At 34.4% G+C, this 22201-nt stretch overlaps 1 protein-coding gene across 5 annotated transcripts in view; it reads left to right on the top strand.

Moving 5' to 3' along the window:
• Positions 1 to 22201, top strand: part of Mob2 (MOB kinase activator 2) — a 175726-nt gene that overhangs the window by 3002 nt on the left and 150523 nt on the right. Inside the window, exons 1-2 of one of the 5 annotated variants that reach the window (XM_077433247.1) lie at positions 4723 to 4805; positions 6369 to 6647. The exons of 1 other annotated variant lie outside the window; for it this stretch is intronic. In XM_077433247.1, coding sequence (XP_077289373.1) covers positions 6520 to 6647 — 128 coding nt within the window. In that variant the 5' untranslated portion in view covers positions 4723 to 4805; positions 6369 to 6519. Of the gene's footprint in view, positions 1 to 4722; positions 4806 to 4849; positions 5223 to 6368; positions 6648 to 22201 lie in introns of those variants that run through there. 3 more of the 5 variants (XM_077433246.1, XM_077433250.1, XM_077433248.1) reach the window with 3 other exon arrangements.

Genomic DNA, 22201 nt, shown 5'->3' with positions numbered 1-22201 from the left:
GAAATCGATAAAAATTACCGAACGGGTTAAATTGAAATGTTTAGTACTGAAAAAGTAGAATTCGATATGAATAACGAATTTTCGCATACTCTACGTTTTCTGGGTAGGCTTCGCAGCGTTTGTGGTGCTTCTTTCTACTACGAGGCTTCTTATTTATATTGTTTTTTCTTCACTATTTTCTTCGGTAACCAAACGTCAGTTGTCCTCTGGAAACAAAATCAAGCTGATCGATTCGCAGTAGCATCGGTCAACACATCGAGTGTAAATGTTAAATTGATAAACTAATTATACGCTTCCTAAGTGACGACGTGAAAAAGGCTTTTCGTGTGTGTGTGATAATTAAACGTATATATTTACAAAATTTTCCCGAATTTCGGCATAAAATTCTCATGAACACAAGTCGCGGAATTTTCGCATTCAAAATATGTACCCATTGTGTATTGTGAAATTCTCATAAATGGCTTTGATTGATTATTGGTGAATTTCCTCACGCGAACCACACTTTGGTGACTTCATCAGGTGTGTTTATTATGATTCACCCGGATTATTCAAGGCTGTTTTCACTCGGACGGCTTTTCACGAACGCGCTGACTCATCGAGCATTTTTTAATCTACGATTTTTTCTTTCGTGCTAAAATCTCGATTTAGAAATTTATTTACATCGGTTCGTCGACTTTGGCCGTATCGTTTTCTTAAAAATAGCGTTCGTTGCGAGTTGCGAATTAACACGTTGCATTGTGTCATAAATGTTTTGCACAACAAACTGCAATCGCACAGCAATTGTATGTGCATTAGCGACCTTGCAACGGTTCTTTCGACATACATATATGTCGACAGTTATGTGTATTATCATATTAGTCGTTATTATTACACGCTTCTGGTAAATTTTTGTATGTTCTAAAATCCATCGTCTTATTCTACTGATATGTTTAAAATGGGTCGTTTAAAATATTGGCCAGACTCTTCTTTTGGTGTTTGTATCAGTAGCGGCTCATTTATTTATTTATTTTTATCTTTTATACATATGTATATCTGATACAGTTGAAATGTATCTTCTAGTTGTAATATATTTTGACTAGTTGGAATATATTCCATCTAACCTGGTACCCACTACTGTTATAGTTGAAGTGTATTTTCAGTTGTAATATATTTTGACTGGTTGGAATATATTTCGTCTAACCCACGTAAGCTGAATTATATGGCGAATTACATTCCAACTGGTCAAAATGTATGACAACTGAAAATACAGTTCAACTATATGTTGGTACCAGGTAAAATGGAGAGGTTAGGTTTTCGTGAAAACATCATTCGACTAGTCACTAGTAATTTTTTTATTCTAACTAGCATATTTTTGTTTTGAATACATTCTTAGAGTTATAATACGGTACTTATTACCTTTATACGGTATATCTAGCAAATGAACGCATTATTTAATTCTCTAATAGCATTCGTAAAAACATCGGAGCTGTTAAAACTCAACTGTTTTATTACAACTGGCGGACATTTTTGAAAGTGTATTTGCGCTTGTAGAGATATAATTTGCTAGTTGAATTGTGTTCGAATGAGAATGACCTAAAACGCCAGTTGGAATATATTACAACTGAACATACACTTCGACTGTACCATATATGTATACCAGGAAGGCCTAACAGGTAAATCCCAATGCGCCTTCCTGGCCAATTACAAACATCGATAAACAATAATATTTATACAGTATCATAGAGACATATATGTATAAACAAACTCAATAATACTAATATTTCGAGAAATATGTACATACATTTTAATACAGCCAGCAGCATAGTTCGGTCGTTAGGCTTCTACCTAGCACCGAGAGGCGCCGGGTTCGATCTCATGAGCTGACCTCGATTGAAAAGAAATTTTCTAAGTATATCTGTAGTGCTGCTGGTCAGACTTGGATATTTATGACTCAAGGTCGATCGTTTCCTATCAGAGTTTGTAAATTTTTCTGATGTCATTGTTGAAATGGTTCCCGATTAAATTGGCTAAAAACCTTCCTACCTACCATGTCACTACTATTTGAGTATGATTAATGTACAATAAAATTTATGTAAAATTCATAGATGTCTCATTAATTTCGAGTTTTCAATGTCTCGTAATTCAGCAACTTGTGTAATAAAAATGCTGCATTGTTTGTAATTGGCCAAGAAGGCGGATTGGGGTTTACCTAATAGGCCTTCCTGGTATATTTGTAATAAAATAAAAAAAAAGATAAGGTAATATATTTATATACATATGTATCAGTAAATTCGATGCTGTAAACTCGAATTTTGCTAGAGACAGGAAGGTTGCCAATTAGGTGGTACGGTTGCAATGAAAATCAGAAAAATTGGCAAACTGATAGGAAATGATCGACCTAGAGTCACATATCTGACCAGCAACATTGAGCTAGGGACATGAAATCATGACCACTCAGTTGAAGACATTACACGCTGACCACTGGGCTATGTTGCTGGTCATACTGTGGGTGCCGCATTTATGTATCTTTAATTTCTTTACACAAAAACTGATTTAGTTGGGTTTTGCAGTACCTCAATCCCTATGCGCGAACTGCACCTGATTTATTTGTATTTTCATAATATGTAAATGCTTTGTAAAATAACGCAGTTTGCCTCGATCGTGCTTTTAGTTAAATCGAGAGATTTTGAAATTTGCAAAATACATATGCCATTGAATGATTTACCCTGGAGTTTGGACGCTTGAACACATATGTACATATATTATATATACGCTTAAATTTGCAATACAAATACATGGTGATTTGTCTATTCGAAATTCAATCGAATACTTACGCATTTTGAGATACATAGTTACAGGTGAAAAAATTAGACGTTTAAATACTTGAAAATGAACAAATTTCAAATGTTTTACCATTATGCCTTTTCGGGTTTTAAAACACCCGAGCGACATCTATAGTATTACACATATATATATATATATATATATATATATATATATATATATATATATATATATATATATATATATATATATATATATATATATATATATATATATATATATATATATATATATATATATATTTATAGATTACTAGTTGTTTTACCCAACTTCGCTTAGTATTTGTAATATAAATTGCTTAAACATGGCGCATCTAATATTAAATATTCTTTTTTTTTTTTATTAAATTTATTTGAATCGAAAAATAATATATCGAATCGTCGTCACATAAACTTTGCCAATTTAATGAAGAACCGTTTCAACATTGAAATGAGATAAATTGGCAAGCTCTGATAGGAAAGGATCGACATGGAGTCGCAAATATCCAAGTCTGACCAGCAGCATTGCAGAAATACCCCGAATAAATTATCTTCAATTTAGGTTAACCCAGGGCTTGAACCCGGGAACCTTAGCATTAATGCAACTACCGAACTATCCTGCTGGCTGGTAATGGACTTCTTTTCACAGGTAATGGACCTATCCTTGTCATCGAAATATATGTCGATCAACTTTTATTGATGGCTAAGTCATTTCGTAGATATTTGAAAGGAACGAAAGAACCAGTGTATGATGAGTTTTCACGTACAATTCATTTGCAAAATAGTTGACAATCTTTATATTGGTTTGCGTTATTATTGAGTGTGTGGTTTTGACTGCCACTTATATACGTACACACGGCATACAGCCTGTGCATTCCTACCAACTAAAAAATTTAGTTTCCATAAAACAGCTCTGCTAAAATTGACGATGACGGATCATTGAAAAATTGTAGTCTATTCAGTGACCCAGTTGTAACGCCTGCAACAAAGCATCTGTACACAATTCGACAATGATTCCACTCGCCGGTGTGTAACGAGTTTTGATAATAGCGATCTAACTATCTGCTATTTATGTACATATAAGTGTGTTTTTTTTAATCGTTAGTATTTTTCGCGAATTCATTATTCCAATCGTCATAAATTGGAAAATTTCCATGTTATTGTTGGCTCAGTCCGCAAATTCGTATATACTACTTAGGCACACTACACTCTGTGCTCCTGATATTAAGCGACGAGTGACGTCAGCGTCAGATGCGCCTAAGCATGTGTGAGTGAACGGGGAGCATTTTAATACGCGCGCGCCGATAAATGACCTTATACTATATGTATATATATATAACTTTATTTTAATTCGTGTATCAATTATTTTCCGAAGCCATCCGTTGAAATCAACGGGCACTACACTAGTAATATTATAAGAATTGAACGAAAATGATTTTATATGGAATGTTGGCGCTTAGTATTGCAGCCTATCAAGATAGCGCTTACTATTGCGAGCATTCAAGATGGCGCTTCAACAAGCTTCTTCAAACGCGTCACAGGTGGCGCTAAGTACATAGCGACATTAGCGCTTTTTTTTTATTCTCAAGCTATACTAATTCACATATCAATAATACATACATACATACATGCCGTGTTTGCTACGTTACTTAATCCATTACGACCCACAGGGACTCGGAGGGAAATTCTCAGACTGCGAGTGCTCCTCGCAACAGAGAGCAACAACGCGCAATTCTACACACCGATACTCCACTCACCAGTCTACTAAGAGAAATATGTATACATATATGTACACATATACTCATCTAATATAATATCACGGTGTGTTGTTTTTTCATTAGACTCACAGGTGCGTGCCCACGTTACTACCATACACATGACATCACCGACGGTGGTCACGCTGCTTTCTTTCTCGAGTGCTATTGTCGTGTCTGCTTATTCGTCACGAACAGTTCGCACTGGTCCGTCCGTCCGTCGGTCTGCACACCTGTGGTGTGTTTACAGGTGGGATTAGCGAATCCGAGCGATACGCGTTATCTGAACGAGTCGGTCGACGATAGTTCGCGCAGTGACCGAGCCGAGCTCTCGTCGAACGGCTGCTCTTCTAACCTCGTCGCTGTGATTTCGTTTCCTTTTTTGTTTTGCTCTTCGATCTAATCAGATCTTGCTGGATCTTTGCGATTTTGTACCGTTTCGACGACAGCTGTTTGTCGTGTGCAAGTGTGCGCAACGTGTCCGCGGTCCGGAATGCCGGCTTTCCTCCGGTCTAGTCGCGATCGCACTGTCCGTTCGATTTAACAGTTGGGACTAATTGTTATGGGTGATTTAGAGTCGCTGATGGATAATGTATTGTGAAATCGGTAACTGGGTGTACTCGCCTAGGTGTGCTCTATATGTATAGTTTCTATTATCGCATTTCAGGTTTTTATTTTTGTCGTGTTTTGCGTGTGTGTGTGTGATCGATTATAATGGCAATACGTGTTATTCTGGCGATTTTTTAAAATAAAAGTTGAATTGTTTGGTCCTTTTCGACCTTGTAGGCTGGCGGCTGTCAGCGTTGTTCTTCCCACGTAATAGACAACCGTTTCAAATAAACATTTTTGATGTGAAATTATATTAATTGTTGCCAGAGTGCTTGCATATGTATGTCTACACATGTGCAGTGTTTGTTAAAAGTAAAGATTGTAACAATATTCTAATATTTCTCAAGATATGTGGTGCAAAAAAGCGATAATAGTATACATATCGACGATTTAGTGGCAGAAAGCTCTATGTCAAAATTCTTTGTTCTGAGAAAATCGCCTTTTTCGAAAATCGAGAAGTTTATAGATTTCTATTTTGTGACCTAAATTATTATTTATTAAATTAACCACTATATAAAATGTGTTAATTATTTACGTATTCTTGTAATAAGTGATTTTAAATTGAGGACATAACTGACTTAATTCGTATTGAAATCTTTAAATTACGTCAAAAATAAATCGGCTTGTTTTTTCAAACGATAGAGCGTGTTGAAATGTACCTAGTTGCATTAGTAAGCTAAAACTGCCAATTTTTGATTTGAAGCTTTGTGCCACTAATCTGACGATATGTATAATCAAAATAATTAATGTACGCGTTTATGTATATGAAATCCATAACATACTATAATATTACTAACGTCAAAGCTTAACTACTGTATATTTTCGTACCAGAAAAGTACTTAATTTTTTTCATTAAATATAGTTTTGCGAAAAATTGTATATGCTACAAACTGCGTACTCATCTCTATGCAGTTTTGTTAACTAATTCCGTACTTTAGAAATAAAAAGTTTTAATGAAACAAAAAAAAATTGCACTCTTCTCTTTTGTAAGTATTATAATAACCGCATAGTATAAAAATAAAGTTTGAATTTTTTTAATAAAATGAAACCGTGGGCTATGAAATAATTTCAAGCTTGTAAAACTTTTACACAGAAACTTAAGTTTTTTCTGCGAAAAAAAAAATGCAAATTCATCGACGTAATAATATACATATATTCGAAGGCTTGTTTAAATAATCGGAATTTTTATTTTTGATTTATATAGCAATATTGTTGTTGATTCAAAGTGCGTGCTTCTGACACATAGTGAGTGTGGCCGAGAGGTCCAGTACGAATCGATCTAGTGCGGTTCCGAACAATTGGTTGGCGTCGTTTAAATTATCTTATGACGTCGGATCGTGGTGCATGGTCGGATCATGTGGCCCTCGACGATGTTCGGGAACCTGAGAAACGTCCGCTACATCCGCTATACGAGCGTGGGGCCCCCGCCCAGGGGCTTCGCCCTCCCTCTTGACGTGGAAGAGACTGTCACGTGTTTCTGCAGGTAAAAAGTCCCTCCCTTCCCTCCAGATCAGTCGAGTATTTACATACGTACATATATTTAACTTCAAAAGCCACCGTCGAATTAGTCCGGTGCGGTGTGTGTGTTATTGATGTTTATCGTTTGACGCGGAATCTAATTTAAATTAGATGAGGGTTACCCACTGCCGAGTAATGAATACCCCCAATCTCCCTCTCCCTCTCTAGTTGTTTATGAAAACTCGTCTGTTTTGGTTTCGACTCCCCTCGTCGACTCAACTTTGTCGAGAGGTGATGCTTGGGAAAACTTTTCCAGTTTGGAGAATTTGATTTTCTCGTTTTCAGTTCTGTGACCTTCCTCGCCGTGGAGTGATTGTGAAATGGCCGTGTCGAAAAATTTGTTAAGAAACGTCGCTATAATGATGCGTACAGTTGTAATTGTATTATGTAGAGGTGGATTTCGACATTCCGTGTTGTAATTTTTAGTGTCCCGCCGAGTGTTGCAATTAAATTTGTGTTAGATAAAAAAAAGTACTTCATTTGGTTTATCTATCTCGATATTTGTGCAGCGTTTTTCAAATTGTGTGACGTTTTTTTTTTATTTATTGATTTTTTTTCTTAAATATCACACGTATGAGTAATTATCAACTTTTGGGATAAAAAAAATCTGTATGGCATAATATTTTTGTATTTCATATCCATAAATTCATTAAAATGTAAATACATATTTTATACGGATATTTTATCAACAAAATTTTATTTTAGAAAATTGAAAATTCAGACCAGGGGAAAATTTAATTTAGTAACAAAAATATTTTTCGTCGTATCGATAACAATTTCAGTAACCGATAGTAAGTTTCATTTCGATAGGACTAACGGTGTTCAAAAAAATATCCAAAATACACACACACACAATTTTTTTCTAGATCATGAAAACGTGATCGATTCCGAGTGGAATCAGTCAAAATCTCGAGTTCGAATTTTCGCATGATTACAAAACTTTATCTATTGTTACTACGTACATCGATAAAGTAAAAATTACCATACTTGATTTTTAATGGCGAATTCGTCATCGCTGGGCAAACGGGAATTTGCAGGCTTAGCTTACATCGTTTACCACTTCCGATCGGGCCCCTAAAAATAGTCGGGCCCTGGGAATTTGTATCGTCTCCCCCCCTCTCCTCGGCTGTGTATAGCCATTCAAAAATATAAATAAATGCTTAATACATATTAATAAAAACAACCGATTGAAAGTGTAAATATTCAATATTTTTCATGACTGAAAAAACAGTTGGGTATATATGTATGTATATCTGAATAAGAATTTAACGCAATCGTGTTCCTAAGCATGTTTTCACATGATCACTAGTGATATTTAAAACGTAGCGTAAATAGAAGAATTTAAAAATTTTCTTGTTTATTTTACAAATATACATTTCTCTTTACTCGTTTTAAAAGCGGAGTCGAGGCATATTTTTGCTTTATTTTTTCATTGAGTGGGAACTGCTAAATAAATTAACACTCTAGGTGCCGGGGACTTTGCGTCAACACACATCGAACGCTAAGTGCCCTCGTATTTACTGAAATGATCGTTCTTATTTTTATTTCAACTCTTTGAGAGTTCGATTTTGAACTGGGACGAGTTAAAATTGAACGTTAATTGGATGCCGGCATATTAAATTTCCGCATGTTGTATTCTGTGGAGCGATTTTCTTTGTTTTACAAATCGGATAGCGGGAAGGCTCACCAACAACAATCCTTATAAATACAGCACGTGGCAGGATGTGGGTCATCGGTTCAGAAAATCCGAGGGCTCCTTCAAACCACCCTTCGACCTTCAGGGCGAATGGGGTGAGAACCTTTGCTGACATAACGAATTTCCTTATCGACCGACTACTACAACCCGAATACATCATTCATACATGTTTTGGAAAATATTTGATCAACAACATTACCTTGTTTTATGTACACATAATAGACAAGGGCTTCCTTTTACATAATGCGTATACATAATCATAATAATAATTGAAAGGAAAATTAATAATTAACTGAATATTCATTGTATTGAGCCATTTCAGCTTAGAGCGTGGCTTATGCTGACATTAGTTCAATGATAGTTACCGAATTTGGTAATTTGGTTAAGTAGTATAACCGAATCATTAAGCTGACCGTAAAAATAATCGAATCATTGTGTCTCGCATACATTATGGACGTATGTATGTATTATATTTCCCGGTTGATTGAAATAATTTTACTAATAAAATAGGATTATGTATATATACGCACGAGGGAAATTGGAACGTGAATAAATAATGAATTTTATCATAGATATGTATATATAGGTAGTACACGATCGTTATCGAGGTTTATCTCCAGTACGAGATAGCGATGTTTATTCTTATCTTATTCTGCCAATGTCTTCTTGTGAATTTTTTACAAAATTTAATACGTGGAATTATTAAAGAGATTATGCAAATACGAACATTGGTACGGGGTGCTAAGAATCACGGAAAGGGGCCCAGTTTAGATTTTTTTTAACGTTATATCTATTTTTGCATATTAACTTACTATAGGCTGTAAACACATACGGTGTGTTTACAATAAAATTTTATTCAGTCTGTCAGCACTGCATGTGTGTTTTTAAATCCTCCAAACTCCCATTCATAGATGTCATACCAGCATATCTCTATCCAAAATATCGATAAATAAATTAAAAAAAACATTTGTTTTTCTATGGTTTAAAGCTTGAATTTCTTTTTTCTTAGAATTTATCGATAAAATTCCAAAATAATTATATTCAGAAAATATTTCAAATATCGAAATTGCTTGGTTTTATCTCGGCGTGCATACTTCTCAAATCGAATCTTTCATTCAAATTAATAACACGATGATTTATTAGATAGCTAGCTTTTATTACGTGAAAATATATTGAAATGTATGTATGTATATCACTTTTATACAAAATTGTATACAGCAATCACCACAGTTTGAAAAATAGGTCAATGGTTATGTATATTTCAAATTTTAATTTAATTGATATAATGGTTAAGGAGTTATGTTTAATTTACAAAACCTATTAATTTACCGTTACTTTGTGAAAAATACGCGGACTATAGTTTTCGGAAAATTCTGGCGGTCCTTAATGAGTTAAAGTTGATTTTACCTATTTTTCAATAAATTTCATATGCGAAATATTTTTTTTACATCGCACTGTTGGATGTTTACCAGTTTAATCTTATTCTCTCAACATTTTCCTCACTTCATCAACGTGGATACTGAAGCATTATATGAGCCGTTATATGTATTTGAAAGTAGCATCAGTCCACTTTTCTTCATTTCGAGAAATATCTCGTACAACATTAAATATAATGATTTGCGTTTAACAATATTTGAAAATACCGGTGGCCTGTAATACGTTTAATCTGCTTTTCCGAGATTCTGGACATATCGAATTAAAATAGTGAACAATTTGTGAATTAAATTAACAGAAATAGTGTTGTTGGAACTGAAAATTTGACTTTCGCCACTTTCAAATGTAACGACTCATAGGTATATGTATATATGTACATATACCTATTTTGACTATCTTGACTAGCATCAAATAAAAAGGGCATAAGTTTTTTTTTCTATTAATATTTTTGATGTATTTAGCTGCCCAGTTCCTCAAACGTTTTAAACTCAATATTGAAGGGTGAAATCTACCTATACCTACTTCATATTTAAGCATAGAAACTGTTATATTGAATCAACCCTCCCTGTCGAATCCAGCGGCATCCCTAATGAAACATCCGCTCTATCTTCATCCAGGAAATCCTGTCACCAGCGGCGCCAGAACAATTACTACTCCCTCTTACAATTTCCGGTTTTTTAGACGCAAAAACCCGGTCTTAAATAAATCAGACTTTTAGCGAGGGAATTCAATTAGCAGCGCACCACCGAACCAATTTGCCAAATTCACTCCTCACTCACCCCCATATTGAAATTTGTTTCGCGCGTTCATATTAAAAACACCCTCGTCATTTTTAACATTTTGCAGAGGCATCTTCCATCGTTCGGTTTGTCTGCGTATATGTATTTACACAATGTCTTATTTGACCCTTGTCAAAAGAAGCCGCCAAAAACTGGGTCAAGTTACACGTTGCAGGAGGCGGCGCAGGTTCATATCATCATATGTATGTACATATGTACATAGTCGACCACAAATTTTATAGACTTGAAAGACACAAGTCAAATAATATGTTGAGAGTTACTGACTGATTAGCATACCGTGTATGTTTTACTTCATAGCCCTAATAATAATAAATTAGAATGCTTTGGAGTAGTCGTCTCAAGATTCTGCATGAATACATATGCGCAAAGTTAGCTCTAATGTAGTTAAATCGTTATAGTAGGTACATATATTATATTATATCATATATATTATATTATATCATATATATAAAGACAGTAATCTGTGTGTGTGTCCTAACGCTTGCCGAACATAATGAATGAATCAATAAAAAGCCTAAACTTTGTATAAATTCATTCGTCGAGACTTGCCGCGGTGTCGAACCGATGAACTCGCGAACCCAAATATCCTCTTATACGTATATCTGATTTCAATGAGCTAACCAATTACGCCATCGTCCAATTTTGAAATAGTCCTTTTTTTTGTAAATATTAATTGAAACTTTTCGTTCTCGCCATATAAAAATACGTAATTATAATATTTTTTAGCGAGGTTTTGAACCATTTTTTTTGTTTACATATTAAACAATTAAATATATATTTTCAATTGAAATTAATTTATATTTTAACGATATTTGAAAAATAAAAAGTCCAGATCGCGGGGTCGAACCCGGGCCGCTCAGTTGCTTGACTGGGCTTTAAACCAGTACACCAAGACGTAATATAATATACAATATGTAATTTATAATATTAAAGGTTGCGAGGTCAATGACCGGGGTTTGTTTATACATAATTGTGGGTATTGGGTTTTGTAAATTAAACATACATTTTTGCTTACGCCATGCGATGTAAAAATACGTACTTTTCACACTATCCAATTCCGATTCCGGTGTTGATTTCGGGTTTTATAATTTTATTATTATTTTTTATTCCATAATTTAATTGGCATAACCGATTCCCGATTTCTCTTTCAGTTCCGATTCCGATTAATTATTACTATTCATATTGTAACTTTATTTTAAATCATGTATCAATCCGAAAGCACCCGTTGAAATTTCAACGGGCATAATACTAGTTATTACATACATATGTATGTAATTCTTGACCCATTTAACCATCACAACAACCCCATAAAAGGATCGTCCTTTCACAACTATATTTTTATAAATTTATCTAAGTAGTCTATGTAATATCTATGTATAAAATATCTCGGAGCTTTTAGAATTTATATCATCAATCATGTATGCCACATGTGTTAAGACAATCTCGCTAATGCATTCGACATTGTGAAACAAAATGCATGCGGGAAAATCGCCGCCTGCTAAATTGAACTATTATATAATATTATATCTATCGGAAAATCCTTGGTCGTACATATGTAAGTGCATGACGTTTATATGTATGCATACATATGTATGTCCAATGCATTGTTCTGTTTGTATCTACATATGTATGTATGCATGTGTCTATTGAATGTTTATGACGGTAACACAGGTATTCAAGGAAAATGTGAAAAATTGAGTCCAGAAACTCGGGGCATACTGTCCGTTTATGTGGAATTATTTTGTGGGGATTTGGCTTCGGGCGCAGGTTTAGCCGTCGCATTCTGTGAAATTTATTGCCGCAATGCAGTGTCTTGCAGTCAAAATATGGCTGCACTGGACAAATCTCTCCGTGAAATAATGGATTGCGCTGGTCGGGTCGGCCATCGATTAATAAAATTAATCCTAAGCCCACCCCGTGTCGTAGAATATTGGAATAAAATTTTTTTTTAGTAAATTTTATACATGTTTAAAACAAATTATGTATAGTCATACAATTGTTTTAAAACATTAATTCAAAGTACATACATATTTGGGTGTATGCATAAATTAATTTGGTTATTTTATTACTTAGTGAACTGAAACTGATACCAAACTGATATACATATAGATATATGTATTTTTAATAGTTTCAAATGGAAAACAAGTCTCGTTTTTTGTTCTTGAAAGGAAAATATGAAATATAATCTAATATATAATATAATTTCTTTGTATATTTGAGACTTTGTATATGTATATGTATTGTTGTAAACAACGTGGGGACGGGGAACGGGCCTTCGCCCCTGGGTCGCACCGGGGGCGAAGGCCCAGGGGGGTGCCAGGGGCGAAGGCCCGGGGGATGCCGGGGGCGAAGGCCGAATTGGGGGCGAATCCGTGACCTTAAATTTAATAAAACAAAAACAAATGAATATTCAAATAAATTTGAATAAAACAAAACTATTCAAATAAATTTTTTACTATGAGATTGGCCATTTTTAAGCGGTTTATATTACAAATACCGAGCAAAGCCGGGTAAAACCACTAGTGTATTATAATTTAAGTTTTTATTAATAATTCTAATGATTCTTTTCGATAGTAGATGTGGTTTGACGTGTAATTGACTATTATGGGCTGGTACTTTTCAAATTTTCTGTTATTTCTGGGATGGATTGAAATTTACTTTCAGACGGCTCTCTAATGTGGAAACATTCCAGCAAAGTTTGTTCAATTCTTTGAATTGTTATAGAATGACTTATTTATATGTATCTTCACTTCACTTATCTTATTCAAGTCTGGGTTCTATTGTCTTTGCCACTTAAAAATATGAATCGACTGGTTTGTGTTTCCTCAAGTTTTGGTACAGTCGTCAAGATTTTGTTGACGTGAATAATCCAACATTGATTATCATAAATTAGTATCGGCTTATACACTTACATATGTGCATATTATTATGCTCTTCGGTTGATGAGTTGATGATTCGGTTAATCCAAACTATGTATGTATGTACTAGTGTTGTGCTGGTTGATATTTTAACAGGTGGTTTTGGAAATTAATTCATATATGAAAGATACTCAAGGCTATTGTTGCTAGCGGTTTTAGAATACACAGCCCTCGTGGTCAATTCCACCATGACTCACACCATCCCCGCGACATTCCCAGCCATCCAAGTATATATGAGCATGTGTACATATATGTATGTATGTATGTGCTATGTATATCTGCCTTCGACTATGTGTAGTATTTTCTTCGAGTCGTATGATCTCCTGCATTCTTTTGAACTTCTGATAATTGAAATATTTATTTTTTGAAGTCTCCATATATCTAGATAAAAAACATACATGCTTTCGTTTTAATATATGTATGTATGTTTATTATTGTACGGTTATTTATACTTTTGTATGTACATATATACATATTATGATGGGACGAAATAAATGCCTTGATTTTAGACATTGTCTTAAAAATGACCACACGTGAAGTTATTAAAGTGCCTTTTCTTTATATGTGTAATTTGTGTGTGCGGGTGTGCTTTATATTGTATTTGGAATTGTCTTACGGAAAAGCTTTCAACGGATCGTATAAATTATTTGGTTACCGTTTTCTGTTCCATTCGTTTCGTACAGATTACTTCCATTACGAGATCGTATTATGTTTCGCTTTCTTTTTTTTTCATCCTCATGCGTAGGTATAATTTCAGCAGTTATACAACATTTCTGATAGTATACATTACATCATCGTAGTTGTATGAATGTATGTATGTACGTGTGTACGTAAATGTTGATATGTGCAATTCTCCCGAAAGCCTTGACCCAACTCTCGACAGGAATGGCTTTTTTCACCTCCGAAATGATATTATTCTTTGGTCACGTAAATTTTGTATATATTTTTTCGGCGAATTAATTTATGATGTTTGTGATTTGAATTAATAAAATTTGCCTTACAGAACGCTGAAGGTATACGTTTTACAAGTCTATGGAATTTATTCTTATGCTGGCATTTATTTTCCGACACAAATTCCCGTGTATAATATAATTTAGTTAATATTTAAATTTCGACCTGAATTTGGCATTCAACACTTTTGGTTTGTATAACTACTTTTGCTAACTACGTGAAATATTTTCTTTTCAAATGATACGGCATATATTTTCGACGAAATTTGTATTCATTATAAAAGTTGCACATGCGATATTTGTTTTGTGGCGTTTCAGGTGGTTTTTTCCGAAAGTTTTCCGCTCTGGCGTTCAAGTTCTTGTTTGTTAACTTACATACGTGAGCATACTTGATGGCCTTTTCTGTTCGTTGTAAGCAATTTTTAATGGATAGTAGGATACTCGTGAATATGAAAGCACGTAGTTGGGCAAACGAAAAACGCGTATAAATTTTAAAATTAAAGCTTGCATGTTTGTATGTACGTAGAACATATGTACATACATACATATGCAGGTACATATGAACGAAAATTATTCGAACGTGGGGCATTCGATATAAATTTCATGAAATCGATTGATGAAACATGTTTGTTTTACAGTTGAATTCCGGATGAACATTTGGTTCACTTTGATCTGGTGGTCAATTCTCAAATAAAGGTCAAAAGACTCATTCAATTTTATCGTCATCCCGAGTACACAATGTTGTGACCGCATATAATGTTTTTACGCGATTTGTAAATTGTTTATTGGCATTTCAAGATTTACGCAAAAGCACTTTTATGACTGTAGGTTCGCTTTTCATAGTTTTATTCCGATATTCAGATGCAATTTATGGTATCCGTTGCCAGCACGGACATTCGTATTATCCGTTTACCGGAAGCTTTGTACAAAATTGCTCGAGTTTTAAGTAAACGTTGATTATGTCCGTGGATTTATGATCACCTTGTTATCTCACCTTTTTGTCATCTCCAAAAATTAAGAGGAAACTGTCTACAAAATGATGACAATGATGTTTTTCTAAATTTTTTTTTATTTTTTAAAGTATGTTCACAATACATGTTATATCTATTATAATAGTTACTGATCTACCGACCATTATCCATTTTGCAATTTTTTTTGTTAGTATTATAGCGTGAACGCGTAGAGGGATTTCCGAGATCGGATTGAAAGACGCAGCAGTTGGTAGTAGGAGTTTATTGTTCTTTATCCGTTGGCCTTCCATCTCTGAATGAAGCATGAACCAAAAATGCCTATTATTTATACCCATCGGGTACTCTCCGCTTAAAAAGTTAATTGTTTGATGAGTTCCGAGACCTTATTGGCACGTTTATACGCTGAGGCCTTTTTGCACGAACGCGAGATGAGGTGAACAGCACTAGTAAACCAGTGGTTGATGGGAGCTAATCACCCAATATCTGCGTTATAGTATTTATAGTATTTATGTAAGTGTAAAGCACAATAGAAAAAAAAGCTCAAAGACCTATGGCTGGCGTTAAAAATACGTTTTTTTATATGCCAATACATATGTATGTATCTATTTTTTTCATAACGAATACGTGGATGAGAAATATGACAAGGGTAGTTGATAGCCATAATGACGACTTGGAGCTAATCTGTAAAGTCATAATCTGCTAATCTTGGAGCTAATCTGTAAAGTCACTATTGTATAAAAATATATAAATATAATAGTGGAGAGAGTAAAGAGAGCAATGGCGGATTACAGAAGTGCTGGAATGATACCCGAGAGAATAGATGGTTGGATGAAATTAGAAAAATTGTCTGGGGTGAAATGAATGAGAGTTTCGCAAAGCAAAGACGAATTAGTGGCCTTCATCCAACAATGGATGGTCAATGACTGTAAACAATGATGATGATTATGCATCTATTTTTGAGTACATTTAGGAAATTTCTTATTTAATATTGTAAGCACAGTTACACAGTGTTTTTATGTGGTATATAAGGTAAGTTTATTGCGAATTTACGAGTGAGTCACACGCTCGGTAACTGCGCTGGTAGTAATTCTACTAATGGGCGAATTTAATGTTTTCAGTGCACAAGCGGGTAAAGTTTTAGGTCAAAATTTAAGAACGCATTCATGTGTCGTGGCTTTTGCATTTCATTAGGAACGATCTTCATAATGCACTTGCTGTTTGTGAAAATGCATACAATTTACGCCTTTGAACTCTCAGTAACTCAATTTTCACTACACAGATGGCATTTTATTTATTTTATTTATTGAAAAATAAACAGACAACAGGATGTACATAGATATGTATAAAAAACAAATAGTAAATATATAATATATGTAACATCCGAGTCCAATAACGGATTTTTACAAAGATTATAAAAAAAAATGAAAAAGATAAATACAAGGAAAACAAATGAATAAGAAAAGAATAAAGGCTATAACATGACAAAATATGTAGAACATTGCATAATTAAACTATAGTATTAAAATATTGGAAAAAGGTTATAAAATAAAATATAAGAAGAAATTGAAATTTACAAATATAAAACAAATGAAAAAGGTAAATACAAAATAAACAAATGAAAAGGGAAAAAAGGAAGAAAGGCATTTATTTAATGTACATATGTAAATATGTAGAATTTTCAACCGCATATATTTGCAATTTTCATAAAATCATTATAGGTTAATAATAAACTGTGTGTATAGGGAAAATATATATTGGTTGTAATTTAAATATGTGCTCACCTGACGTCGTATTCGCATTTAAAAACACTGTTCAAAGCTTAACGTTCACAGTTATCGAGAGGGTCAATATTCGGTAGGTCGGCTACTGTGTGGCGTTTTCAGTCGTTAACAACGATTACGGTTAACGGTCACAGTAACGGTGCTGAAAAATATATCCCGAATAAAAACCGATGGTTTTGACTATGTTCGGCGAGCGCAAACGACGCCCCGTAAAATATAATTATGTCGGGTTGTTTTTCGAAGGGGACGACATCGCACTTCTCCCAAAAGGGGATTGTTTGACCGTGAAAGTGGCACGTTTCAAAACCGACCGTAATGGGACAAAATGGCTTGTAAGTATGTGAATGTGAGGTTTCATTCGGATGCTGCGTATCCGCGAGTTTTGTCCTCTTTAAAGAATTTCTTTCTACTCTACCTCGTCGTGCTATCTACGGATTGACGCAGCAATTCGTCTTTCCTAATCCCGGCTCTGGTTGGACCGCTGAAAAAATCTGAATAAATGGGTCCTCTGCAAGCTTTTGCGCTAGGTTTTGAAATACAATGCCACTTTTTTATTTTACTTATGTGTATGTTAAACCGGGTGTAAAAAGACTTGGATGCTGGCTGTTATATATTTTTTTGTCGATTATGTGTATGACTTTACAGAAGTAGCTCGTTAAGTTCTTCAAAATGTCATGATCTCATTTGAAAAAAATTCTATTCCTTAGTTTTCTTGCCATTATCAATTTTTAACGTTTAATAACCAGCAGTGTGGAGTTGTGTTTAGCATATGCTTTCGAACAGTGTGTTCATGGTTCGATATCCCACTAGTAGCTACTGGCCAGGCTTTGGTTTGTGACTCCAGGTCGATCGTTTCCTATTAGGATTTGCCAATTTTTCTGATTTTCAATGAAACGGTTCCAACAAATTGGCAACCCTGTACTATTTCTCGCAAAATTCGAGCTTACAGCATTTTGAATTTGCTGATTTATATGTAGAATGCTACAAATTAGTCCGTAGATGTCTCTATGATTTTCAATCCATGTTTGTAATTGGCCTTGAATAATACTTACAATACATTGTTCGACCATAGATGTCGTGTAAAATAAAATAAATGGGTTTAATAAAATAAAAAAAATATGTATATAAATTCTTGAATTATTGCATTATTGTATTTTTATATTTTTTCTTTGCTTTTTGGAAAGGGCAAATGTAGGGCTCATTGTACTCTCCTGAGGGCTCTACTGTTGCTATTTATAACTCAAATAAGACTATACTTTATATAGCTATGTACATATTTGAATGATAATCAAACTTTTTAATAATAAAAGGTACTAGTTTTTTTTTTCATATGTTTATCATATGTGTGTATGTATGTATGTATGTATGTTCAGTGAGTAAAATCGCACATATGAAAAAAGCTTAATTTAATAATAAAAATAAATGATTTACTATCGCACAATGAAATTATATAATGGTAAAAAAAAATGTAAAGTAAAAATGGTTTTATGTAACAGCCAGTCTGTTTTGTCGCTAGACTATCGATATGAAGCTGCGTATACGTTAACGTCCCGCGTGTGCTTTGTGGAAATTGTCCGAATGTATTGTAGAACGTTTCGATACGTAATGGTATTCTATTCGCTTCATAAAAATATTCGCGTCGCGATCTTAAAGGGTAAGTGGATCACGTAAGAGTCTTACAATACTTCGAGATGCAAGAAAGAGAATTTGTATCTACATATGAACATACATATGTACATACGTCGTACACAGTGCGTGTAGTGTATTTTCAATGTATAGCGACGGCAGCATAGAGCACGGATGAGGCATCGATCGTTCAGCTGAAACGCGGTCGCGTGGAAGTTAAATTTCAACCGGAGAGGGAAAGAGGGGTCCAGATGTCGAGTCTCTCTTATGACTCAGAGGAATGGGAGCAGAGCGGGGTGGGTCGGGTGGTTTTCAGGCTCGGTGAGTCAGTTCTCTATATGTGTGTGAGTCAGAGGCAATGTGGGCCACCGTGTCAGGGGTAGGGTAGTTACATTCACGAATACGGTCGAGGGAACGATTTGAGCAAACGTTTCAGCGCTTTGGACATTTTTATGGACGGTCGTCGAGGGGGATGGTTGCTTGCATAGGATTTTCGTCCCATCTAGCTGTCGAAACATTTGCCCCGTTTTTTATTTCGAATTGAAACTATACGTACTGGAGGAGCTCGGCGCTAGTTGTAAAACTGGGTTATTCGTGCACTTTTTACCTTACAAATGATGCAATTTATGTTTCCATGTAGAGTTACTCGAAACGTACTAAGGAAGCGATTCTGCAGAATATATAGGAGGGTTTGCCTGAATTGTGTATTAAAATTTTATCGAAATATCTATTGTTTATTTGATTTTTTGTTGAGAAGTTTGCTATAATATCGTGATGATAAAAATTTAGTATTACATACCTTATAATCTTCTTACTTACATACATACATACTTACTATTTTTTGTCCCTCTTTATTTCTTCCTCACGTGCCTGTCTTCCTAGATCGTGGCAAATAGAAAAATAGTGCTCGGATGCTGAGGCCGTACCACTGCCGAAGATTCTTCAACGATTCCAGATTCGAAGGCTCCAACTGGGTTGGCCTACGATCGTTCCGCATCACATGTCCAAGATACTCTTGCGCCTTTTCACATTTTTGGGCACTTAGACATGTTTTCCCATCAGGGCCAGCACGTCGGCATTGGTTCTATGCGCCATGAGATTCGCAGCATCCTTTTGTATGTTTTCATTTCAAAGGCCTGCAGCTTTTAAACATGGCATCTGTTAGGGTTCATGCTTCTGTTCCATGTGGTTCGGTGACTATCTTGTACATGAACGCGAACTATCACGCTAAAGAGAGTTCGGGTGGCAGATATTCCTTATTTGCGATTTTCGTGGCAACGATTGTCGTGTGCGAGATCGCCATGTGTATACAAAATTGTATATACAAAATCGCTATGTGTATATACAAATTTTTTTAGATAAAAACATTCTCATTAAAATTCTTGTTAGATTTTTAGACATTAATATTATGTAAATTTTCAAATTATTTCTACCTTGGGGGAAGCTCGAAACAATTATGTCTGTTTAGTGACCTAAAAAAATATAAACAAAATTTTCATAAATACGCGAAAAATTCTCAGAATTAAGAGGATTTTATTTATTTTTTATTTGAATAATAATCACTCGAAAAATCATTAACAGTGGACCTTCCCCTTTTACGGTGTTTATTATTCAAAATTACGTAATATTTCAACCGTTAAAGTTTAGCGCCATATGCTTCAGACACTCTATAATTTACTTATTTTTATTATTAAATAATCGAGTACTACCCCTCCGCGTTATTCACAGATAAAATAGATATCGTTAATTTTCTCGCTTTCTGAAATTCTTATAGTCCTTTTATTACCGGAATCGATTGAAACCGTTTATGTTACCAGTCACCAAGATGGCACTTATCGTTCCAGCACTCACTATTTGCAGCCAGTAACGACTACTACCGTACATATTCTAGCGTATAAAATCGTTTGAACTTTCGTATTAATCTTCCACTCGAGGTATACCACCTAGCTCAAGTACTTCAAGTCGTTTTTCAAGTTGGAAAATGCACCCGTGAGTGCAGCAAATTTACAACGGTGACGCTACCGGATGACCAAGCGATTGAATCAATGATATACGTATAAACCGTGTTTTATATTGGGTATTCGTATATACGTGTAATTCAATCTAATCGATATGTTCGTTAGTTAAATCAGTCTGTGTTTACTCGTTAAGCGTTTTATTGCTGACCCGCTGCGAGATTGACTGATGCTTCTGAAGTGCTAAATCTTGTTAAAAAGGGTATTCGATTGCCCTTTCTTTTATTACTTTCGTGTGTATGTTTAGTTTAGTTGTTTATTTGGCAATTTTTAGTGATCGTTCAATTTTCGACATCATTTCATGCTCCATTAGCTGCCAATTATATATATATATATATATATATATATATATATATATATATATATATATATATATATATATATATATATATATATATATATATATATGTTTATATAAATCAATGTTTGTCTGTCTGTCTATCACGAATAGGCTCCTAAATCACTGAACCGATTACGATGGAACTTTCCGGATTTGTTGTATGCATGTCCGGGAAGATTACTGTGAAAAAAAAAATCGGCAAAAAACGGGAACGGAAACGGGAAAAACGGGAGCGAGTGGCTTTGCAACGCAATAATTTCAAATGTTTTCGCATCGCGACATGCGTTGTTAGGGCAAAATAAACAAATAATTAAATAATGTGTTCGCTGCCTGCGTTTTTCCGACAAATAGGAACGGAAACGGGAACGGGAACGAGAATGGGAACGGGAACGGGAACGGGAATTGCATACGTTATTGTGGCATTGCAACGCATGCCGGGTTCAGCTAGTATTTAATATAATCAACTTTTTTCTTTGTGAAAGTTTTGTATTTTTAATATCATTTTTGTGTTGTACAAATAAGATTAACTACTAGACATAACAAAAGGAAAAAAAATAATTTAATTATTTCTGATTAATTTTAATAGGTTTTTAATAGAAACTAGGGATTCCAAAAATACCGATATTTGTTACTACCGGTTACCGGTAATACTGGTATCTATCGGTTTTGATTCATTTAAACAATTAGCACAATTAAAGTTAATTATCTACCAATAAAATATAATTCATATAAGTTGATTTCATTTAGGTTGATTTCAATCAAATACTTTATTTAAGTAATGTGTCGAGTCCTTATACAATGTGCGAATTAACGATCAACGATTGTCAAAAAAAGCTAATTTTGCGTGCTCCTTGTTTTGAAGAATTTTTGTCAGCTGTAAATCAATTCGAAAATAGTCTATTAGTACAATATTTTCGGCATACTTTATCTTTGATTTTAAATTTATGATAATTAGACTAAGCGGGTCCTTTCAATAGCAGATCAAAAA

This window comes from Arctopsyche grandis, chromosome 6, assembly GCF_051622035.1.
Source record: "Arctopsyche grandis isolate Sample6627 chromosome 6, ASM5162203v2, whole genome shotgun sequence".
Taxonomy (NCBI): Eukaryota; Metazoa; Arthropoda; class Insecta; order Trichoptera; family Hydropsychidae; genus Arctopsyche; species Arctopsyche grandis.
Note: the sequence above shows the minus strand (reverse complement) of the source record. Positions and strands in the feature narration are given on the sequence as shown.